At 32.0% G+C, this 21,381-nt stretch overlaps 3 protein-coding genes across 6 annotated transcripts; 2 read left to right on the forward strand and 1 right to left on the reverse strand.

Moving 5' to 3' along the window:
• Positions 1 to 17: 17 nt before the first annotated feature.
• Positions 18 to 7,350, forward strand: LOC108347982 (F-box protein At4g02760). Of its 3 annotated transcripts, none has more exons than XR_008246854.1 (13): positions 18 to 470; positions 1,160 to 1,335; positions 1,807 to 2,004; positions 2,083 to 2,193; positions 4,081 to 4,166; positions 4,241 to 4,362; positions 5,011 to 5,075; positions 5,167 to 5,239; positions 5,316 to 5,378; positions 5,478 to 5,542; positions 5,640 to 5,717; positions 5,815 to 6,101; positions 6,697 to 7,350. XR_008246854.1 is itself a non-coding variant. In XM_052872782.1 (12 exons), exons 1-12 carry the CDS (start codon positions 123 to 125, stop codon positions 6,046 to 6,048), a joined length of 1,593 nt encoding a protein of 530 aa, XP_052728742.1. In that variant the 5' UTR covers positions 20 to 122; the 3' UTR covers positions 6,049 to 7,350. The 3 variants fall into 3 exon arrangements, 1 of the variants encoding a protein (XP_052728742.1); XR_008246853.1 differs by having other exon boundaries at positions 21 to 470; positions 5,841 to 6,101; XM_052872782.1 differs by having other exon boundaries at positions 20 to 470; positions 5,841 to 7,350.
• Positions 7,351 to 12,318: 4,968 nt separating this feature from the next.
• On the forward strand, positions 12,319 to 14,843 carry LOC108347953 (uncharacterized). 2 transcript variants are annotated; one of them, XM_052873972.1, is made up of 4 exons: positions 12,319 to 12,642; positions 12,847 to 12,988; positions 13,997 to 14,043; positions 14,484 to 14,843. In XM_052873972.1, exons 1-4 carry the CDS (start codon positions 12,377 to 12,379, stop codon positions 14,497 to 14,499), a joined length of 471 nt encoding a protein of 156 aa, XP_052729932.1. In that variant the 5' UTR covers positions 12,319 to 12,376; the 3' UTR covers positions 14,500 to 14,843. The 2 variants fall into 2 exon arrangements, with proteins under 2 accessions (XP_052729932.1, XP_017442906.1); XM_017587417.2 differs by lacking the exon at positions 13,997 to 14,043 and having other exon boundaries at positions 12,320 to 12,642.
• A 1,052-nt stretch (positions 14,844 to 15,895) lies between these two features.
• Positions 15,896 to 17,426, reverse strand: LOC108347951 (uncharacterized). The gene has a single exon (XM_017587415.2). The coding sequence runs from the start codon at positions 17,004 to 17,006 to the stop codon at positions 16,101 to 16,103; it is 906 nt and encodes a 301-aa protein (XP_017442904.1). The 5' UTR covers positions 17,007 to 17,426; the 3' UTR covers positions 15,896 to 16,100.
• Between the last annotated feature and the right edge of the window lie 3,955 nt (positions 17,427 to 21,381).

Below are 21,381 nucleotides of genomic sequence, written 5' to 3' on the forward strand. Positions count from 1 at the left end.
GCATAGGATCTATCTGCGGTACATAGCCATAGGCACGGAATCAGAGAGGGTGAGGGTCGTGTGAATGTGAAGAAACCAAACCAAACAACTCACCACTCACTCACTCACTCTCGGTCCTGGGTATGGATTCCGTTGTCCTTCACAGTGTGAGTGCGTCATCAGCGGCGTCGTCGTCGTCTACGTCGTCAATGGCGAAGCGTCCGTGTCCGTCGCAAAACCCTAGAGTGGAGAACCTGAGCGATGTGGAGCGTCTTCTGGACGCGTTTCTCTCCCTCTCCGACCTCCCTTCTCTCTCCCTCGATCTCTCCTTCGAGAGGCTTCTCCAATCTGTCTCCTCTGACTCCGATCTTATCGATCGCGCCCTCAAAATGGGTTCTCTCCTTCTTGACGCCGCCAAACACTCCTCTAGGAAACGCGCTTCCAACCACAATTCCCTCGCCTGGCCCCTCCCTCCCGACCTCACCATCAAGGTCACTTTCGCTTCCCTTCCCTCTTCCGGAGTTCCTTTTCCTTTTCTTTTTATTTCAGTATTAATGTAATCATGCTGTGCTACACGTAAATGTTACTACCGTTCCTCTGTTTCCCTTTCTGTTGATTTTTGTTTTACCTTTCGTGTCGGTATGCTTATTGATTAAGTTGGTAGATGTGTTGCTAAAGAGTGCTGATTTTCGTTATTTCCCCCCCGCCACCCCCCCTTTTCTCGTAGGGAAGCTTTTTCTTTATATTTATTTATATATGTGTAGTTAGAGTGGAAATGATTTTTCCTGAATATAATTGGATCCGAGTTTTCTGAGTATATGAATACGAGGATTATGCATAAAAAGTACCTGGGGAGGAACATGTAGCACGAGATAACGGCCAAAATTTCAATTATTATTGAAACTAATCATTGTTTTGTTGGAAAGCCACTTTAATTTCGGTTACCCCTAACTCATCATAGTAGTGGTCTGTTTGGGGTTGCGAATTGCAGCATAATTGGGTAAGTATTAGTCTCATACTGAGAGATCGGCTTAACGAGAGCTTATAAATTTTTGGACAGTCCTCATTTTAGAAGCTGATTTATAGTGTTGAGTCCTAAGACCAATTTCTAAGAGTTTTGAATGTGTCCTTGAAGTAATTGGTAAGTTCTCTGAGTACTGATTTTGGGTCCAATACACAGGTGTTCTCAATGCTTGATACCCAGAGCCTGTGCTATGCATCAGCTACTTGTTCAATGTTTAGCAAATGTGCCAAAGATCCTCTGTGCTATACAAATCTTGATTTGACAACACTTGTTCCGAAGGTTAACAATGCAGTAGTTGCCACGATGATTCAGCGAGCTGGAAAGGCACTAAGGTTTGAAATGTCTTTTCCGTGCTATATATATTTTTTGCTCCGGAGGAAACTTCATTTTGCTGCCAACCGGTGGTTTTGGTGAATACTTTGTGACAGTGCAAAATGAATCGCCTACTTTGGCTGATCATTTCCCTACTGTACTTCACCTTTACTCATATTGGTAAAAGGAAAAAAAAGGAAAGGGTAGGGGCGCTATTTAGTTGCATATTGCTTATTTGTTTGGCTGGTCTGGCTCATCTGCTTTGGTGCTTACATTTCATTAATGCCTCTCATCTTTTATCAGGTCCTATTAGAACTTGTGCACTAGTTTCATCATTTTAAGTGAATTTTTACCATGTAAACTTTGTTAGCTTTCAACCATAAAGCATAACCGTTCTCATTATTTTACCTTGTGTTAACTTCTTGGTCCTGCATTACAATGATCTATCTTGTGTTATTATATTCTCACATATTATAATTTCTGTTAATAAGGTCTCTTAAGCTTGGCGTTGTCCCTGGCGCTACTACTTCACTTGGATCTTGTCCACCATTTGTTTGTACCATTAGAAATGCTATTGTAGAAGTATCAAACTTTTCATGGAATGATAAGAGGTCTCGACAAGGGAGGGAGTCATCCATTCTCACAAGATGCTGCTTAAGCCCTTTAAGTGGTGACGGTGGTACCCCAGGGTATTTTTTTTTTCATGGACGTATTCAGTGTGTTCAGGTGATCGATTTTATATGGGCTGTTATATTTTGTATTTGTAGGGCTCTTTTAAGAAAGTTACACTTGTATAATATTGAGAGAATGGATAATGCATCCCTTGGTGCAGCATTGTCTGCATGCCCATCTCTCCTTGATTTGGAAATTGTTGGGCTGTAAGTCTATTTCCTTCAACTCTTGTTCTTTCTCTTCTTTTTGTTATAAGCATTTTCTCACTGCTGGTGAATGATGCATATGAGAATGTTATTGGTTAAAATGTGTTAAATATGAAGAAAATGGATCTCTTTTTCTATGATCAGTGCACTTCCTTACAATCTAGTGTATGTACTATTTTAAATTCCATCTGCGATATGCCATATTCATGCTGGGTATTCTGGTTGAATTTGACCAGAGTTAGAACAAAAAATGATTAGAAGACAGTGAGAGACACTTTCAGTATACCTTTGAAGTGACCTATAGGTAGATAGTGGTACACTATGAAGAATTCTTATGTAGGTCATGTACGAGCAACTCGTCTTCCACATGAGCAGTGTGTCACAATTTAAAAAAATCCTTAGGTTTTGTCTGCAGTTGCCAATTGTCTGTCAGTACTTTGGGCAATGGCAGAGGATTATATGAGCCTGATACGGTCTTGTTCAACAAAATGAGATGAAATAGAGGATCGTGTGATATGGTCCATTGATTGACAGCTTTTCTCTTTCTTTGGCAGTGCAACAATATGCCGTGCAGAGCTTGATGTTATCCTTGTAGCAGTGTAGTGTAACATTAGCTTGGTGTTCATTATGTTTCAATTCATCCAAAATTGAGTCCCTTGTAGCAGAGTCTAGAGAGCTGGTTTACATGTCCATGTTTGAGGGGAATGTGCTCCCTATAAAAAGCAAGGCTGGTTTCCTTCCATACAAATCTCTAAAGGCATCATTTGTATTTAACCTACATTCATTCCAACTGAATGATTGTGGCCACTGCTTATACGTTGTGAAGTACCTCAAAAATCCAAACCTCCATTTATCTCCTTAAGGAGACTAAGCAAGCATAGCTGTTCTTGAGTTTAGTTCCAACTCGTTTTAATAATTTTGAAAATAGAAAGGCCTGAGCAAGATTTGTCCGTCCCTGTTTGATATAATGGAACTAGAGAACAATTGGTACTTTACTATTTCAGATATAAAAATCTGGGGTTTCTCTTTTGATTGGAAAGGATGACCTAAAGCATGGAGATGTCACTCTACATTTGGGTCTGAATAGGAAACAGTGCAGGAGACTGGTGGGGTACTGATTTTGATTCTTATTTCCCTTGTGTACTTTACATTTGACTATGAACTGCTGGAATCTTTCTTCATTCCTTCCCAATAAACTACCCCAGATATTCTCCTACATATTTTGTTAGGCCTATCATATTACTTGCTATGAGAGCACCCACAAATATCTAGTGCCACAGGATTTCCAGTCCTTGCAGTGATGGAGTGTATTAGAGATCCACATCAACTAGAGATGTGGCCAAATTGTAGTGTATAAATGATGCAAAGTTCACCTTGTAAGCTGATTTTGTGGGGTTGAGTTAGGTTTAAATCTATTTTTTAAGAATTTCTTTTCAAAGCCTTGTTGTGCCTAGAGACCAATCAAAATTTCAATTTTTTTCCAATAATTCTGTGAAGGAATTATTCCGTATTACTCCTAGAGTCCCATAATTTCTCATCAATTTTCTGTACTACTCCTAGAGTCCCAAAAATCACATGAACCTTTTGAAATTCCTTAAACATGAAGATTATGGCACTCAAATTTAATTTCTTATGATGTGGAATATGTAATATATTAAATTCCATCTGCCATAGTTAGGATGGGAATACTTTGTGCTGTAAGTCTGACTACAAACTTGGTCGATTTTATTGTTTTAGACTCTGGTGTGAACATGCGATAAGCATTTAATGTGTATATCTGTCTGTCTTTTATCACTAATTTGTTTCATTTGAAAGAGAAGGTCATTTCTATATAGTGTTTGTTAATGATCCATTTCTTTCCTTTTTCTTTTTTTCCTGACATGCTAGCCATGTTGAGCTGAGGCAAACATTAATGTCAGTAAGTGCAAACTGCCACTTGATAGAACGCTTGTTTTTTGAGTCTTCTAAAACAGGTAACTTACTTTCTCAGCTATATGTTACCTTTTAGGACTTTTTATATCTCTACTTATCTCTTTTTGATTTTCAGGTAGAGATGACAGCTTGAAAGCACAAACCTGTTTTGAGCTAGTAAACAATTGTCCTCATCTAACTTCTTTATCCCTTAGAGGGTTTAAGCTACATGATTGCAAAGTTCGTGTATTGGTTAAGGTATGTTTTCAGGAAAGTTGCAATTTTTAATGTACTAAGTTTGAAGTTCTTATTTTTAGCATATTTTACACTGTCCTGTGTGTCCCCATTTATTCTTGTTAACCCAGTAATTTTTTTATTAATTTTATTCATTAGAAGATTCATGTTTAACTCTATCTTTTGTATATTCAATTTCTGCATTTTACTTTTGTTGGAAATTGTAGACTTGACTTTTTCTTGTCTGCACTTTTTACACCCAAAAGCTATTTTGTGCCGAAGTTAGAGGTATTTTTGTGAACTTTTGCGGCCTGTAACTTATCTTTTATCATGTAGCATTGAGTATATGTTGATATTTTGCAATATGTATGAGCTTAAGTCTATCTATTTCATTGTAATTATCAACTCTGGTGAGAAAATTTGGTTTTCTGAATAATAATTTTGCAATATTAGGCGCTACATATTGGTAGTCATTTTGATAACTATAGGGAAAAATGGCGGCAGGATTATATGAATATTTTATTGATGTGTGATTTGAAGCTACCATTTTTGTTTTTGAATTTTGGACAATTAATTTTAAATTAAATAACATTATCCTAACTTTTCCTTTTCATGGAAGTTAAAGAAAAGCGGTATGTCGTCACAGTTATTAATTCTAAACTGAATGTGCAGGGATTTAGGAAATTGAAGTATGTTGACTTTTCCACGTCTTATTCAATCACTGGTAACTTCTTAAGGTCAGTTGTTTCTAACAAGGCTTTGCAAGAGTCTGTTACATTCTGTCCATCTAGTAGATTGATTAAAAGTACTAAAACCTTTATTTTTCAGAAACCTTGGAAGCTGCAATGGGGGAAATTTTCTTGAGGTCTTAATTTTAAGGGATTGCATGCATCTCAAAGAGGTAATGTCTGTAATACATTTCTACCTTTTTCTCTTTTTATTCATATGCCTCAGAAACATTAATACTTCATGTGCAGATGGAAGTCGCGAGGCTGTTGACTGCAATTCTTGCTGGAGATTTCAAATTTCTTGTACATCTTGTGGGTATATAGAAATAAGTTTTAGCTTCTTATAAAATAAGAGTGATGTTTCAGTTTGAATAAATTTTGATTCGTGTTGTCACATTTACCTTTAAACAGGATATATCCAATAGGGAAGGTTTAGCATCTGAGGCTGATTGGTATCACAGGTGCTACAACTCTAGGTAATGGTTAGCACATATGAGTTCCATGAATTACTTTGACCTTTTAAATGACCTTTTTTATTCGTTATTTATTTACAAACTTGGGGTTGCGTTCCAGTATTATGCCTATAAAAGAGGTTTTGGAAACGAGGCCTGATATGTGTCTGGTGGCTGAATATCCATCAGCAGAAGGAAGGTTAGATAGTTTTCAGTTTAAGTATTTTTGGATTCTGGTGCCCTTAATTTATTGCAAGTGGAGGGATTTTTTTATTTCATTCTATAATCGGCACCAGTTTTGTGTTTTCTGATTGTCCCGCAGTTATATGGAGACATTTGATGCTGATATGAATAGTGAGATAAGTCTGCCCTCACAATTGAGTAGCCACACGTCAGATGGATCAATTTTTATGAGTACATCTGAAAGCAGCTACAATAGTGATCAGGGAAGTGGCAATGAGGATGGTCAAGATGCCAACTACGTGATATACGAGGAAAGCTCAGATGAGATTGACTTTTTGTCCCTCTAGGGAATCCTCGTGGTGAGGCATCATTCAAGAAGGACAACAATCTGGTGAACTTGGTACTCTCTCTCTCTCTCCCCGTGTGTGTGTGTGTGTGTGCACCCATGTGTGTTGGAGTGGTGGGTTACTAGTGGATTTCTAATGCATAAAGGCAAACGTTACAGGTGCCTTGAGGACATTGTTGCAGAAAACAAAACTAGATAGTATTAATTGATATATGATGAATAAAAAAATTGTTTCATTCTTGTTTTTTGAAGGAATTTGAAATATTTAATTGGGGGTGATAAATGTTCCTTCCGGTGTCCTCAAGATACTTGCTTTACCTTTTAGTAGAAGCACTTACAAGAGTAGATTAGCTTGCTTTTAGGTTTTGACATTCCACAATTATGCACTGAGAACAACTTCGAAAGCTTACGCAGAATGATGTTTTGGTAATTGTCACGTGACAAGTTCTGTTGTCTAGGACTAGAATTCCCAGGAAATTGAGATACCTAATAATTTGTGTGTACAAAAAGTTTGTTACAATTTGATGTTTTGGAAGTTAGTGCCTATTGTTTGTTATCTTTCCAAATTCAATTCTTGTTGGACCCATTTCATTAGCTTTGTCCGCCTCTTGGCGTTTCCTAACATTGGGATTCGAATTTATGGACTAAGGGGGAGCTGTGGGGAAGAACGATGCCACAGGATGAGTGTCAACGACGGATCTGGATTTTTCAACTTTCAATTTGTCCTTCTCCCTAATTGATGTTCTTTATTGTGGAATTTTCAATCTGGAGGACAATTGGAGGCTGGTTGTTGTTTTAAAGTTGGCATTTGTTTCCATATTTGCAATATTGTCAATATATTGCTGCTTCATTCCGCAGGCTTCCCAAAAAAGAGGTTATTTTTCCTCGGCATCAATCCATGTAGTGCTGGAATTTATTTTTGGTTCTAATGTAGAAGACGTCTTCAATTATGTATTTTGTACCCCTTTTAGTTAATACGCAAATAAAATTAAGTAAACACTTCTTTGTTTACTTTCTAATAGTGATCGGTAATAGGAGATGAGCAGGTCATGGTGCTCTATATCATGAATGAACATGGCCAGTTGATCAAGCACATTCCTATTCATGAGAGGTGACATCCCTGAAAAAATGTATAACTCGCACGCATTTCGTGCAGCACACAAATTATGGAATTGTAATATTCTTCCCTGCCCACTCCCAAATATGACAATTATTGGAAGTTCCCGTGCACCTATATACCTGAGGGGCAAATATTTTATGTAATTTAAAGTTCTCCGATCTCGACTTTGGAATTCTTCGCGTTGCAATATTTCGGCTTGGCGGGAGTTAATTGAGCCGTTTTGGGTATTAAAAAAACATCGAGTTTGTTTTACATTTCAAACTTGCCTTTTGCTTTCTGCACCTACATAATTAGTTTTATCATGAGATATATATATATATATATATATATATATATATATATATATATATATATATATATATATATATATATATATATTTTAATTTAATTTTATGCTACATGGAAGGGTATCAAATTTAATTCATAGATGCTAATAAGATTCGTCTGGCACAAAAAGCTTGTGGTATAATGTTTCTTTTGAAGGATGTATATGATACAAACAAAGAGAAGACTTGTAATTAATGACAATAATGTGAGATGAATATATATATGGATATCCTAATTGATTATCGGAACCAAACAAATACCATTGTAAACAAAAAAAAAAATATTGTCATGGTAGTCGGAATACCTCAAAGAAATCTTTTGGGGAAAAGGGTAGTGTGACCAAACCCAAATACTACAAAATCAATGTTGACCAAATTAAAGTGAATGCCATTTTTTGAAAGAAGGAATCAAACCTCACTAGGTATGATAAGATCTATGATAAGGTTTGTTGATCTTGTATTAAACTTATAGGAATATGTTTTAAAAGTAACAACTTACTTGCAACTTAAAGTTTCTACAACATCTTGTGAGATATGCAAAGAATAAGTCAAATATCAAACACATAAAGTTATGTTGTATGTGATTGTTATTCTTGTGAAAATATATATAACTTGATAAAATCTTGAAACAAGTTGATAATTTAAATTCATTGGTTTTCCTTAAAAGATAATGAGATATTATTTTTACCAACCTCCTAACCTTGAAGTATTTGTGGTAAGAAGACCACCTTTTTGGAAAGGAAATTCCTGATATAAGGAAGTCACGATAAAAAAATTGAGTTTGATTAAAGTTAGTTAGTAAATGAATCAATTCAAGAACATGACACAAATTTTGATATTTTAAAGTCAACTTAAAGGTCTTCATCTCTAACATTTGTCAATAACCTATGAACCTAATGCAAGATGATACATCAAATGAGGTTTATCATGATGATGATTACTTCAAAAACTGTTAAGATTTATGCAAGCTACACATGTCTTTCTATAGTTTCAAGTAATCTCCTTATGTTTGATTTAGAGACATTGTTCAAACTTTTAGAATGAAATGCACTGAGATAATTTTTTATCGTTATATCTCTTGTAACAATGTTAGATTATTGCAAAAGAAAAACGTTGGATTGCAACGTTCAAAACTTTAATTGCCAATAACGTTTAAATTCATTTTATTAAGTGCTCCAACGGTAAAATATTTAATGACTTTTATTATTTTTTATTGATTTTATTCTTTCCCAGCTCTATAAATAGAGAATTTTTCCTTGTTCCAAATACACACCAAAAGCAGTTTTCTCTTTTTCTCTTTTCTTCTTTTCCTCTTCTAAAATTATTTTGGGTTTATTTTATACTTTTTTGGATCCTTGCTAGTTCTGAGATTCTCAGAGATATTCTGGGAAGTTCCTGTTGTATCCTAGAGGACTTGCGCAATACATCGCGGATAAGTCCTTAAGGATAGTGAATCTACACGCCTCAGGAAATACTACGCAATACAACAATCTTAAGGACTTATGGCTGACATCTATTGAGATGCTAAACTTTGTCATTAAAATTCTATATGGTCATAGAATTTTATCTTAAAACAAAGTTTTAATGATTTTCATATCCCTTATGGGTGATGTATGATTTGATGAAATCACCTATATGAGTGTCAAGTGGGGCCGCTTGCATGAGATCTTGGCATGATCTCTAGAGCACTCATGAATATCGGGCATGTGCATGGCCTAGTAAGCGCAACACAGCGATAACAACAAGGATTGTGGGGGTGTATTGTGATTGATAAACCTCTAACACACGTCAAGTGTCTTTGGTTCGTATAGCTTGTTATACCAATTACACTGTGTGTTAAGTTTCTAAATCTAAGAGTGGTTCATATAGCTTTCTATACCAACTCTGATGTACATCCTTTGAGACCTAGAATAAAAGTTTCTTATTTTTCTTTTGCAATAAGTGGGAGATTGTTGTAATAATGTTAGATTATTGCAAAAGAAAAACGTTGGATTGCAACGTTCAAAACTTTAATTGTCAATAATATTTAAATTCATTTTATTAAGTGCTCCAACGGTAAAATATTTAATGGCTTTTATTGTTTTTTATTGATTTTATTCTTTCCTAGCTCTATAAATAAAGAGCTTTTCCTCCATTCTAAATACACACCAAAAGTATTCTTCTCTCCTTATCATTTGTTTTCCTCTTCTAAAATTATTCTGAGTTTATTTTATACTCTTTTTAGAGATCCTTGCTAGTTCTGAAATCCTCAGAGATATTCTGGGAATTTGTCAGCTTTTATACAACAATATCTCACTTGTAAAATGTGTTTACTTAATTGTGACATAATTATTATAGAAAATAATGTCATTATAATCTCCCAACTAAAAGAACACCTATGAAATCAATTTTGAAAAAAAAAATCTTGAAATTCTTAAATATTTTCTAGACATTGAAGTGGATGAATGCATTATATTTTCTAAAAGAAATATGTTTTAGATATATTAAAAGAAAAAAGTATGGTTGATTGTAAATCGATAGATAACCATGTGAATCCAAATAAAAAATTAATAGCATGTCAAGGTAAACCTCTCTTTGATATAGTTCTTGAGAGATGTATAAGAAATTTAATTTTCTCATTATTAATAAATCTGATCTATATTTTTTGGTGAGTGTTTTAATCAGTTTATGTAAAATCCTTGTACTTGGAATGTTATCATTTGCATCTTAAGATACCTAAATAGAACTCTAGGGTAAAGTCTATTGTATAAAGATAAAGAAAATCCCAACTTTTAGATATTGTAATACTATTTAGACAGGATGTCTTATAAATAAACATTCTACTACAAGGCATTATATTCTCATTGGAAGAAATATTATATCTTGATAAAAATAAAAAACAAAATGTAGTTATCAAATCTAGTACTGAAATCGAATATAAAGTAATGACTTGTAAACTTGTATGTGAAATAACTTTTTCAAGCATTAAATTTTTGGTGAGATTGAACAAATAAACATGTATTATAATAAATAAATTGTTCTCCATATTACATAAAAGGACTAAATACTCACGAAAAGTTATTATCCACAAAAATTTATACGAGTTTATTGAATCCAATAATTAACTTGTAAATGTATTAAAAGACCTAAGACTGAATTTATTTATTTATTTCAAGTTTGATAATCATTAAAATCAATATTTAAAGTAGGTAGTTAATAGCTGTATTGAAAAATTGATATTGTAGCTATGAACTTATAACATTAATTACCTGGATATTTTTAATATAATTATTTTTTATAAATAATGAAGATAAATTAAAAATAATATTTTTAATCTCTTTTATTCTTATTTTTTGTTTTAAGTCTTTTAAATTAAAATATAACAGATAAATTCTTAATTATGATGATTTTATATTAAAGAATATTTATTTTTTTCTTAGTTTTTTAATTAATATTGTAAGACAATATTTATATTTATTATATATAAAGAAGATTTTCCTTTTTAGTGTCCATATTTTTTTTTAATTTTATCCTTTAAATAACCTTTTAAATCAAAATAATTATTTTACCAATTTTATCTTTTAAGTGAGTGTTTTTATAAATTTAACTTTTTTTTAATTTAACCCTTTTTTTTAAAACTTAACTATTTTTTAAATTAAAAAATTATGTACAAAAGAAATAAAAATTATTTATAATAAAATTATAAGATTATTTATATTTAATTTTATAAATATAATAATAACTTTATTATTGTATAAAAAATAATATCCATATACACAGCACACACACGAGATTAAGTTAATACTGCCAATTATGTACTAACAAAATGAAGTAAAATACATCACATTTTTTAAATTGAAAACCCAACTTAAAATAAGAGGACTGAACAGAGATTTTTATACAAATATAAGAATCATATGAGAATTTTAATCTTACTTATAATAATTTTTATTTTAATAACTAAAATTTATTTTATCTAAAATTATATTCATAATTATATATATAAATTATACACACATTGATTTTTTAATTTTATTCTTTTAGTTACCAATTTTAAAATTAAATAATTTATAAAGAAAAATCTCCCTCTAGTTATGTGTGTGAATTGGATTATAAAGACATCTCACCACAATAAAATACTTTTATCTTAAGCTTTATTACCATGTTGCAATATAACAAATAATTATTAGGCTAAATATGTTTTTTTCTATGTAAAAAATAAAATTAATTTTTTTAAAAAACTTTAGATTAATTTAATCTCTCATTATTTTTAGAATTAATTTAGTCTATTTAACTAAATTTTATTAAATTTATTTAATATATTTTTTAACTAACATTGAAATGAAAATATATCAAATAATATAAAAAACTCTATTGAAATGTTTTTTAAACATTAAACAAATTTAATAAAATTTAGTTAAAAAAATTAAATTCACATATTTCTAAAATTAAGAGACTAAATTAAATCAAAATTTTGAAAAAAAACTTATTCTAATTTTTATTAAAAATTTAAAAAAAACTAAAGAAATATTTATCCATAATTTTATTTCTCATTGTTCAAAAACAGCATTGAAGTTTCTTTATTAATTGAGAATTTCTTATAAGTCTTAACAAATAAGAGTACATTTATTGATGCTGGCTGTGTTTTTCAACCTAAAGGTTTTCTAGTTAACTTTTTATTATTATTTTAATAGGCATCTAAGTCAGGATTAATTGAGATAGGTGATTTTGATGGCTCTAAGATAATTTAATTAATTAAATTTTATTAGAAACTATGTACAAATAAAATAGTAATGATAATATTCCCAAAGAAAAAAAGAAACTGAATAAATTGGCAAATCCAATGTCCTTTTATTTACAGGGTTTGCAGTTGCAGACAGTAGTAACTGGTGTTCCTTGAAACGATGATAGTACTCATGTCGGTGTTGCCATTTCCACTCTCCAATAGACTATCCACACAAACCCACAATCTGAATTCGCATAACCGTTTTCCTTCTTCCTTCACTTTCCACACATCGTTCCCCAACAAAACCGTAGTCTTTGGTATCAATCCCAGCGACTCCAAAGACCCTTCTTTCTTCGACGAAAATGGCGTCGTCAACGACATGGAGGGTTACCTCAACCACCTCTCCCTCGAATACGATTCTGTTTGGGACACCAAACCCTCTTGGTTGGTCACCTTCTCCAATTATTTCTATAAAATGCCCTTTTAATCCCTAATTTCTTTTTTAAAGTAAGTATTTTGGTCTACCGAATTGTTGTAATTGTACATTGATATTGGAATTTTGAAAGCATAATTTAACATTTTTTTTGGTGTTTAGTGACACTTCGTCATTGGTGGTTGATTGTTTATCCTTTTTTATATTTTGTTTAGGTGTCAACCCTGGACAATAGCGCTCACGGGGCTTGCAGTTATTGCCATTAGTTGGTTGATTTTGAATTCTCTCTTAGTCACTTCCTTTGTATCGTCGCTAATATTTGCATGGTGGTACATTTTCCTCTATTCTTATCCCAAGGTTCGTAAGCACTACGTTATTTCTTTTTTTATCTTTTTCTCTTGTTTTTCATAACATGGTTCTTTATGTGCTTATTCTGGTTTAGGGTATAAAACTATAAGGGAACACATGCTTGACCTTGTTTTTCTACAGTAATTTCTACTTCTAGGGAGAAAAATAAGACAAAACAACATTAAGTGAATTTTTCTACAATTGGGAGAAATTAATTATAATTTTTCTTTTTATTTTCTTTCCAAAAATGTTTTTGAAGAACTTCATCTAGACGTTAAATTAGCTTGACGTCAGGTGAAGTTTTCTTGCAAGGGATATACTCCATTCTTTTTTTTTAAAACAAATAAAGAAAGTTAATGTAATATATGCAAATATCAGTGTAGTCTTTTTCATATACTTGAAAGCAATTAGTGTGTGATAAAAGAATTAAAAGGCTTGTGACATCTCACAAAACTTCTGAAAGTGCTCTTTAGATATTGCGTTAACATAAAAGTGCACATGTGGTTAGCGTTAGAGTCTGAGCTTATGAATCTTCGATTCAGTGGGAATTTGAGATTACCTTAAAATTTTTCTTTTGTTGATGGAGCACTTGTAGTGATTAAAATTTCATGTCGTTTTACGCCCTCATAGGTACCTGCCAGATTTTAGTCAGAGGTTTTCGGCATGCTTAGGGAATGAAGCATCAATTTTGGTTTATGTAGTGATTTGTTCAGGTCTTGTTTCCTTAATAGAAATTGATGTTGATATGGTTCGTGTCTTTCTTGAAACTAGAGAGAATGATATTAGATATATTATCAATAAATGAACATGTTTGGATGAGTTTTTCCATAAATTTATTCTTGCAAAGAAAAATAAGAAATAAATTGGAATATTTTATAGGCTAAAATTAGTTTGTACATGAACTAATGTAGAGGAGGTTTCCTATATAACTTTTCTATTTTTTTTTAACTTTTACACTAGCTAATTTTAGCTTGTGTAGAAGTGAACTAATTTTTTTGTTATTTTCCTTTTTCCTAGAAGGACTTACGGAAAAACTCATCCAAACACACTACATGTTCTACATGGTATTAGAGTTTGCAGTTGAGAAAGTTATGTGGAGTGTGGAATCATGCATGTGCTTACATTCAGTACCCCTTTTATTTCAGAAGTTAAATTCATCTCTTTTTGTTAAATTATCATTACACTTAAAGTGATTGTTTGTAAAGTAAAGGACTTATTACATAAGTTGCTTAAGTAAGCAACTACAGGTTATTTAAGCTTTAAAAAGGAATCAATTTTTCATGTCAAAATGAGGGTTCTCTCTTGTGTGTTAGTTGAGAAATAAAATAGAACTCTGTTAAAAATAAGTAAAGAATTCAGTTGTGTTCTTAATTGAAGATTAATAGCTCTAAATTCTATCCGATAACAAGACATTTATTAAAAGAGAATTAAGAATCTAGATTGAGTTCTCGTGTTTTCAAATGCTTTTGCAGTAATTTTCAGCAAGAATTTTGTTTGTTGTCAGGCATATTCAGAGATGATTGCTGAGCGCAGAGAAAGAGTTACAAATGGTGTTGAAGACACATTTGGTCAAGGGAAGAATCAGTGATTCGTATTATTCTTACCCCAACTGTATCCATCTTTTACGCCTTCTTTTCTTGCTCTGTGTATCTGCTTGTATTTGTATATTCAATTACTGAGTAGTCGTTGTGTTACTGCCAATTGGCTTGGAGATAACAGAGTGATGTACAAGTCTTGAAAACTAACACTCTGTATAATAAATATTTGACCTTGTCTTCTCACACTGGACGCGCATGCGTATGGAACTTATGATTTGGTTTGGTTGAATTGAATTAGAGGATTGTTCCCTCAATCTTTGAAAATATCTTTCTGTCACAACTAAGAAGCATTTATATTTTCAAAAGCTTCGGTCAGAGCTACGAAGCAGTAGTTATCGTTAAAAAATGCGTTGTTAGCTTTTGTATTGTACAAAAAGTCGTCCATAATTTATTCAGACGTATTCAGAATTTAGAAGAGGAATAAAAGACGGATAATTCACCAAATTAAAGTTTCGTAAGATGTTCTTTATCTAACGAAAGCTTAAAAGCGAAAGAAGTGGGAAGGACTTTTCATAGGGAAAAAATAGCGAAACAATCTGCTGCAGAGTCCACCATCATGAGCATTAAGTATCACCATCAATTAAGTCGAAGGCAAAATAATTTTCAAGCAAAATAGTTGAAAATTACAAACACATAGAACACTGAAATTAAAGTTATCCCTTTGTATATCAAAGGCTCATAGCTTGGTCATTTACCTCACTTGACATTAGAATGAATATATGTATGCACACACACATATACATATGTTCAATTTAGGACATTTACCCTAACCATTTGGAGAGAATAAAATAAGTTTGGCACATTCTTTTCCTCCCCGGTATGAATAGAAAAAGATTCTAAAAAGGTTGATGGAAACCTGGCCAATATCCTTTCAGGTTGTGAAAGTTAAGCTATCAGCAAGAACTTAGTCCTGTTCAAAAGGTCAAAAGTCGTGCTGTTGCTTTAGGGTGGTTGTTGAAAATGGAAATCAAAATAAAAACTTTGAAGCCTGAGCTTAAAGTTATACGTCGGAACTGAAAGTCCATCAAAACTGTCAAAATCGTGCTTTTGTTTCTGGGTGATCGTTGAAAATGGAAAACATTTGAAGCTTAAGGTTTAAGTTAAACGTCAAGGCGAAAGTCAATCAAAGCTTCTCTATACCGTGCTTGTTATTTTCCTTATAAGCAGAAATTCCTTGACAACAGTGAACCCACCAAAAAGCTTTTGTTCTACGCATCTTTCATCTCTCAGTAAACCATATATCTAATGACTAATTTCAGCAAGAAATTGATTCAGGGATTTATAAACCACAAGAAGGTTATTCCAGAAGTTCTAATGGAAGGAATATGAAGGGCTAGTTGTATATATATACGTGCAATTGAATTAAAGAGAAGAAAAAAAGAGAGAAAGTACTAAGGCAAAAAGAAAAAAGACGAGTTTATGAGTTTCATGTAATTTGATCACATGATTGCTGAAAACTGTGTGGCTGGCATTACCTGTTTAGCACTCAAGAATAAGATTTCATAACTTATCTCCTATACTGACTACTCATTTCTCCAAGCATACAAAATGAGAGAGAATCCAAGACCTTGCAACTGGGAATCCCTGAACTGCTGAGAGTAAGCCCATGTGAGAACAGAAGGATCAGAAACAGATTGGCTTGCGAACATCTTCTCAGTTGAAATGCAAGTTTGGAACATAAAGACTGCATTTCCCAGAGCATTTCCAAAGAGCCAGTTATGTACATCCCAAAACACTTCCACTGGTAGGCCATCCACCAAAATAGTGTGATTGCCCCGGAACTTCCACTTGAGTTGCTTCACCTGCATCACCGTCTTGCTATCAATTCGGATCACAAGGCATGGATCATTACGCCCAAGTGTGTCACACTCAATTCTCACATCATGCACTTGGCCCTTGTCACAAAACTGAGCCTTTGCACCATAAAACTTCTTGCCAAAAATGTGCTCTCTCTTTGCAATAAAAACGGCTTCCGAGTTAGCACAAGCATAGTCACTATCAATCTTCTTGCATGCCTCCTTTTTCAGATCCCCAAGGAGTAAGACCATCTCTTGGTTGAACACAACAACCAAGTAAAATCCCTCCAATGGTTCAGGCCCGGAACCAAATTTAGCACAGCTCAAGTCCCAAAGTATATCGATTTTGCTAGACTCAACCTCCAAATTCTTTGACCCTTTTCTTTTTGAGAACAACCATGGCTTTATATCAACCTTGCAGAGACAATGATTACCCAACTCATCGATTCCCACACTCAAGCCTTGTCCCATCAAATATTTGGTCCAAGAGACAGTAATCAAGAACGAACGGCCTCCTAATTTACACCGATAGACACAAGTAACAACATTTTGAGCTCCCCTTGTTGTACTTGAATAGGAGGAATCAACAACCTGAACACCATTTTCTCCAAAACAAGAAGGAAACTCCTTCATGGCAGCTATTATTCTGAACTTGTTTCCTAAAATCTGATCTTTTATCACTTTATGAGAAGGAAAAGATCATGCCTAAATTTCCTCAAGATCAGCTCAAAAACTGTTCATTTTTCATCTGAGTCAGTATTTGTTTAGAATGGGACAGCAGAAGAAAGAAAGACAGAGAGCAAGAGAGAGAGATTTGCTTTAGCTGCTAATTGTACGCCAAACTACTAAAGTAGAAGCCAAAATGTCTGATTTGAGAAATGGAAGGAACAGAATGGAAGGCTAAGTAAAAGAGAATTTGCTTTTAGCACATGGGGTAACAAGAAAAGTGACGGAATGGATAAAGCATTAAAACCTGGAATATAATAAAGAGAGATTTACACCAAAAATTAAAAAAAGAATAGAGAGTTGGTCAAAGCATTAAGTGTGGCAACTGGGTATGTATGTGCTCAAGAGAGTCGTTTTTGTTTTATACATGCTCTCTCTCAATTTCCTTTAAATAAAATATATATATATATATATATATATATATATAAAATGATGCCAGCTCAATTTTTCAAAATTATAATTATGTCCCTGCTGGGAAGCAGAGACAATATTCGAACTGTTTAAAATAATTGCCATAAAATAAAATGATTGAAATCATTAGTTATAAACGTAACATTTAAGAATGACATTCCATGTATCACTTCAAAGTCTCAATGAGCTGGTATAATTAGAGTGAGTACGAAAAATGATGAGATTAATTTAATTAAATGATAGAATACATAAATATGAAATGATACATTAAAGCGAAAAAATAAGACTACTTAATATTTAATAGTTATCCATTCCTATTAAAAATAATCCGAATTATCAAAGTATTTGGTCAATGCATTTGTCATACGAACAATTGAGTTTTTAAATATTTAGGAATAGTTTATCGAAAATAACAGATGGGACTCATAGAGGGTATATGATGAGGATGAAAAAAAAAATGATAAATGATAGAAGATATGAGAATGAGTCAATACAGTATATTTTGGAATGAAGATCAGAGAAGTGAAATGTATTAATTAAGTGGGCACCTTCTCAATTCAACCATTAATTGAGAACTAAGTATTCCAACCCCCCAAAACGTGGCTTTTTTTTTCCACAATTAGTGGGAACAACTGTGTTTAGACATCCAAATTCGATTTTAACAACAGTTATAACCTATAACTTTACTTATTCATTGGGTAATAACACTCTTAAGCCTCTAATTTAAACAAACCATTTTGTTTTCTTATATGCTTAATTACACAAATCATTGTCGCTTCACCAAGGAATTTATTAAAAAATAAACTTTAATACTAATTTAATTTTATAAAATTGAGTTGTGAATGAAATTTCCATTTTTTATATATTGTAAATTAATTTTTTATGTGATCAATGTAAAATTTTCAACATTTTCTATTTTCACCATTTTCTTACTTCAAGGTATAATATTAATGAGTTCTCTGATAATAATATTATAATATTATAACATTATATCTAATAAATAATAAATTTTGTTAAAATAAACTTTAATTTATAGTTTCAATAGTTTTAATATTATATTTTCTTGTTGGTTTTAATTAGGTGGGGGAGGAAGAGACTTTTTGTAAGTGTTCCGATGGAAATTGCACTATATATCATCTTCAACAATTAATTTGATGACATGATGTGGATCATCTTGATCTTGCGTTAACCAAACCAGGGATTAGGTGCCCCCACCAAGGAACACTTTAGATTATGGACCAGCCAACTGCTTCCAACTGTAGCCATTCAATTTCTTATAAATTGTTTAATGTATTCGGACCAGCTCATGCTTCCATTTAATACATTACGTGATACACATTCAAGATTTTTAATTTATGAAAAATGTTATAAAAACCTCATATTGTTCAGAGATCTGGAGTTTGTGTGAGGAAAACATATAGATAAGAGACAATATTTGTTTTTTGAACTGCTTTTTTAGATTAAATTAAGCATAAACTTAAATTCTAAATACACACTTAATCATGTGATTTTTTTTTTGATAATACGATATGTTTTCTTATAATGACTTTGTTCACTTGAATTTAGAGGAGATTGATTGAATGTATTTGAGAGATTTGAAGGTAAACTTGTTGTTTATTTGAGTGAATTTTGGAGGTAAGTGAGAGTGATTTTGGAAGTAAATTTTTTTAATCTGTCACATCAATCAAATTCTACATTAATTCTCACCAACTTTACTTTCAAATCCACTTTCACTTACCTCCAAAGTCCACTCAAATAAACAACAAAACATTTACCTTCAAATCCTTTTAAATTCATTCAATCACTTTTTCCCAAATTCATTTAAGTGAGTATTCAGTCATTTTTCTTTCCTCAAACAAGGTGCGGAGGAAAGGTTACCTAGCTGTCTCAATAATGGTGTAGGGAGGGGCTCTCTTGCAATTCACACAGTCTTTTGTTTTAGTTTTTTTGTTTTAGTTATTTTTATTAATATTAAAAATTTAAGTTTGAGTTTAAATTTTATATTATATAAAAAAAATTGAGTTTTACATAAAAAATATATTTTATTATCTTAAATTTTTGAATAAGAGATAATATTAATCCTTTATTTAAATTAGTCTCATATTTCATTATTTTTACATTTCTTGATTAAGTCAAAAGACTCATCAAATTGGCTATTTGAGTTTGTCACTTATTTAATTTTCTTATTCCAAAATATCATTGAACAGCTGGAAATATAATTTATTTTTATCAGCAGCTGGAAATTTATATAATATATGGTTAAGTAACATTTTTATCTAGAAGTTTAATTTTTTATTGTCATTGATGTAAAATATCACGATGACTAGTTCTTTAGAAATTTGACTGATTATCTTTAATTAATCTTTTCTAGTAATAATCATAACTTTTGAACTTCAGTTCTTGTTTAGAAAACATTAAGTCTAATTATTTATTTATTTATTTATATATGAGAAAGGATCGTGATTTGTTGTATATATACTACCAAAAGTCTTTGCAGGCTAGATGTTGTGCATGACATGTGTTGCTCCTCCTTTTTGCCCCTTTGTTTTGTTCCTTCATAAATGGATAACCACGAAATTGAAAAGAGCGACGGAATACGTACACATACACACGTATGTCCACCCACACGTATATATATATATATATATATATATATATATATATATAAAATATACTTTATTTATTTATTTATTGATGAGTAGAAGGTTATGATGGTGGCGGTCCTGATCCTCATCTGACATGAAGAATGTGCAGTGATGGTGGACTTTGTGTTACCAAATGGCAACTTCAAGCACAGAAGCAATATGGATTCCATGGATTTAGTCACGCTTTTGCTAAGACAAAAGTCCACACAGATTAGGATTGTTAAATCAGGATTATGCCACTCACTTTCCATGTCAAATTAAATTATTAAGATTTTCATTTTTTTTTCCTCAATTTTCTTTATAATTTTATTTTAGTCCTTGGTTGTAGTTTTATCTATTTTAGTCCTGTTCCCTTTTATAATTTTTTTTATCTCTCCTGTCATGTAACAATGATATTATATGGTGACATTAATTTTATCTATCGATTTTTTTTATCTCTCCTGTCCTAATATTCAAGACATGTTTACTTAGATTTTTTTTTAAATATTAACTTTTTTTTTCAAATTGTTAATATCTATCAATCAAGTTTATTCGATTGATTTTTTAGAAATAAAATTAATTATTAGAATGTTCACAGATAAGGTGAAACAACCATTGAAAAATATACTAATGCAAATAAATTTATATTCCTAAGTACATCACATTTTTTTAGTGAGAAAATAAGTTGTGATAAAGAACACAAAAATATGAAAACAGAAAAGGTGGAAAAGAATGATAACAATCAAGTTCAAGATCTGCATCACCAGACAAATATATATAAGGAAAAAAATAGACCAATGAATCAAACAAGTATACTTACTCTAGTGAAAGAAAGAATTGGGTAGGCTTTCTCTCGTTGTTCAAGAGCTACTACGTACGGTTACTGGAATATCTCATTTTCCAAGTAAATCTCAATCTCTCTTTCTTGGAGCGAAGTCGTTTGGTGATTCCAAACAGGCTGACAATAATCTTTACCAAATTGAAATTTAGCAGAGGATTTATGAGTACTATAAAATCACTTCTCTTCTTCGTTGTTGGAATCCCTAATTCATAAACGTGATTAATTTTTTTTCAAAACCCTAATCCCAAATTTTCACATATGAAAGCCCTTATGAATTAAATGTCAGAAAACAAATGCCACCACACAACAAAATTCTCACTACATCATGCCCAATAAGTCAACATTAACTATTTAGAGACATGAACAAAAATGGACTTGATTGATGCATATTACCAAACTCAATTTA

The sequence above is a fragment of the Vigna angularis genome, chromosome 2, assembly GCF_016808095.1.
Source record: "Vigna angularis cultivar LongXiaoDou No.4 chromosome 2, ASM1680809v1, whole genome shotgun sequence".
In the NCBI taxonomy this organism is placed as follows: Eukaryota; Viridiplantae; Streptophyta; class Magnoliopsida; order Fabales; family Fabaceae; genus Vigna; species Vigna angularis.

Excerpts from the sequence above, each read along its gene's own strand:
- LOC108347982 (XM_052872782.1), top strand. The coding sequence starts at position 123 with ATGGATTCCGTTGTCCTTCACAGTGTGAGTGCGTCATCAGCGGCGTCG. Across the intron at positions 4,363-5,010 it reads AAGTTCGTGTATTGGTTAAG|GGATTTAGGAAATTGAAGTA; the intron begins GTATGTTTTCAG and ends CTGAATGTGCAG. Across the intron at positions 5,379-5,477 it reads TCAAATTTCTTGTACATCTT|GATATATCCAATAGGGAAGG; the intron begins GTGGGTATATAG and ends ACCTTTAAACAG.
- LOC108347953 (XM_017587417.2), top strand. The coding sequence starts at position 12,377 with ATGATAGTACTCATGTCGGTGTTGCCATTTCCACTCTCCAATAGACTA. Across the intron at positions 12,643-12,846 it reads TGGGACACCAAACCCTCTTG|GTGTCAACCCTGGACAATAG; the intron begins GTTGGTCACCTT and ends TATTTTGTTTAG. Across the intron at positions 12,989-14,483 it reads TCCTCTATTCTTATCCCAAG|GCATATTCAGAGATGATTGC; the intron begins GTTCGTAAGCAC and ends GTTTGTTGTCAG.
- LOC108347951 (XM_017587415.2), bottom strand. The coding sequence starts at position 17,006 with ATGAAGGAGTTTCCTTCTTGTTTTGGAGAAAATGGTGTTCAGGTTGTT.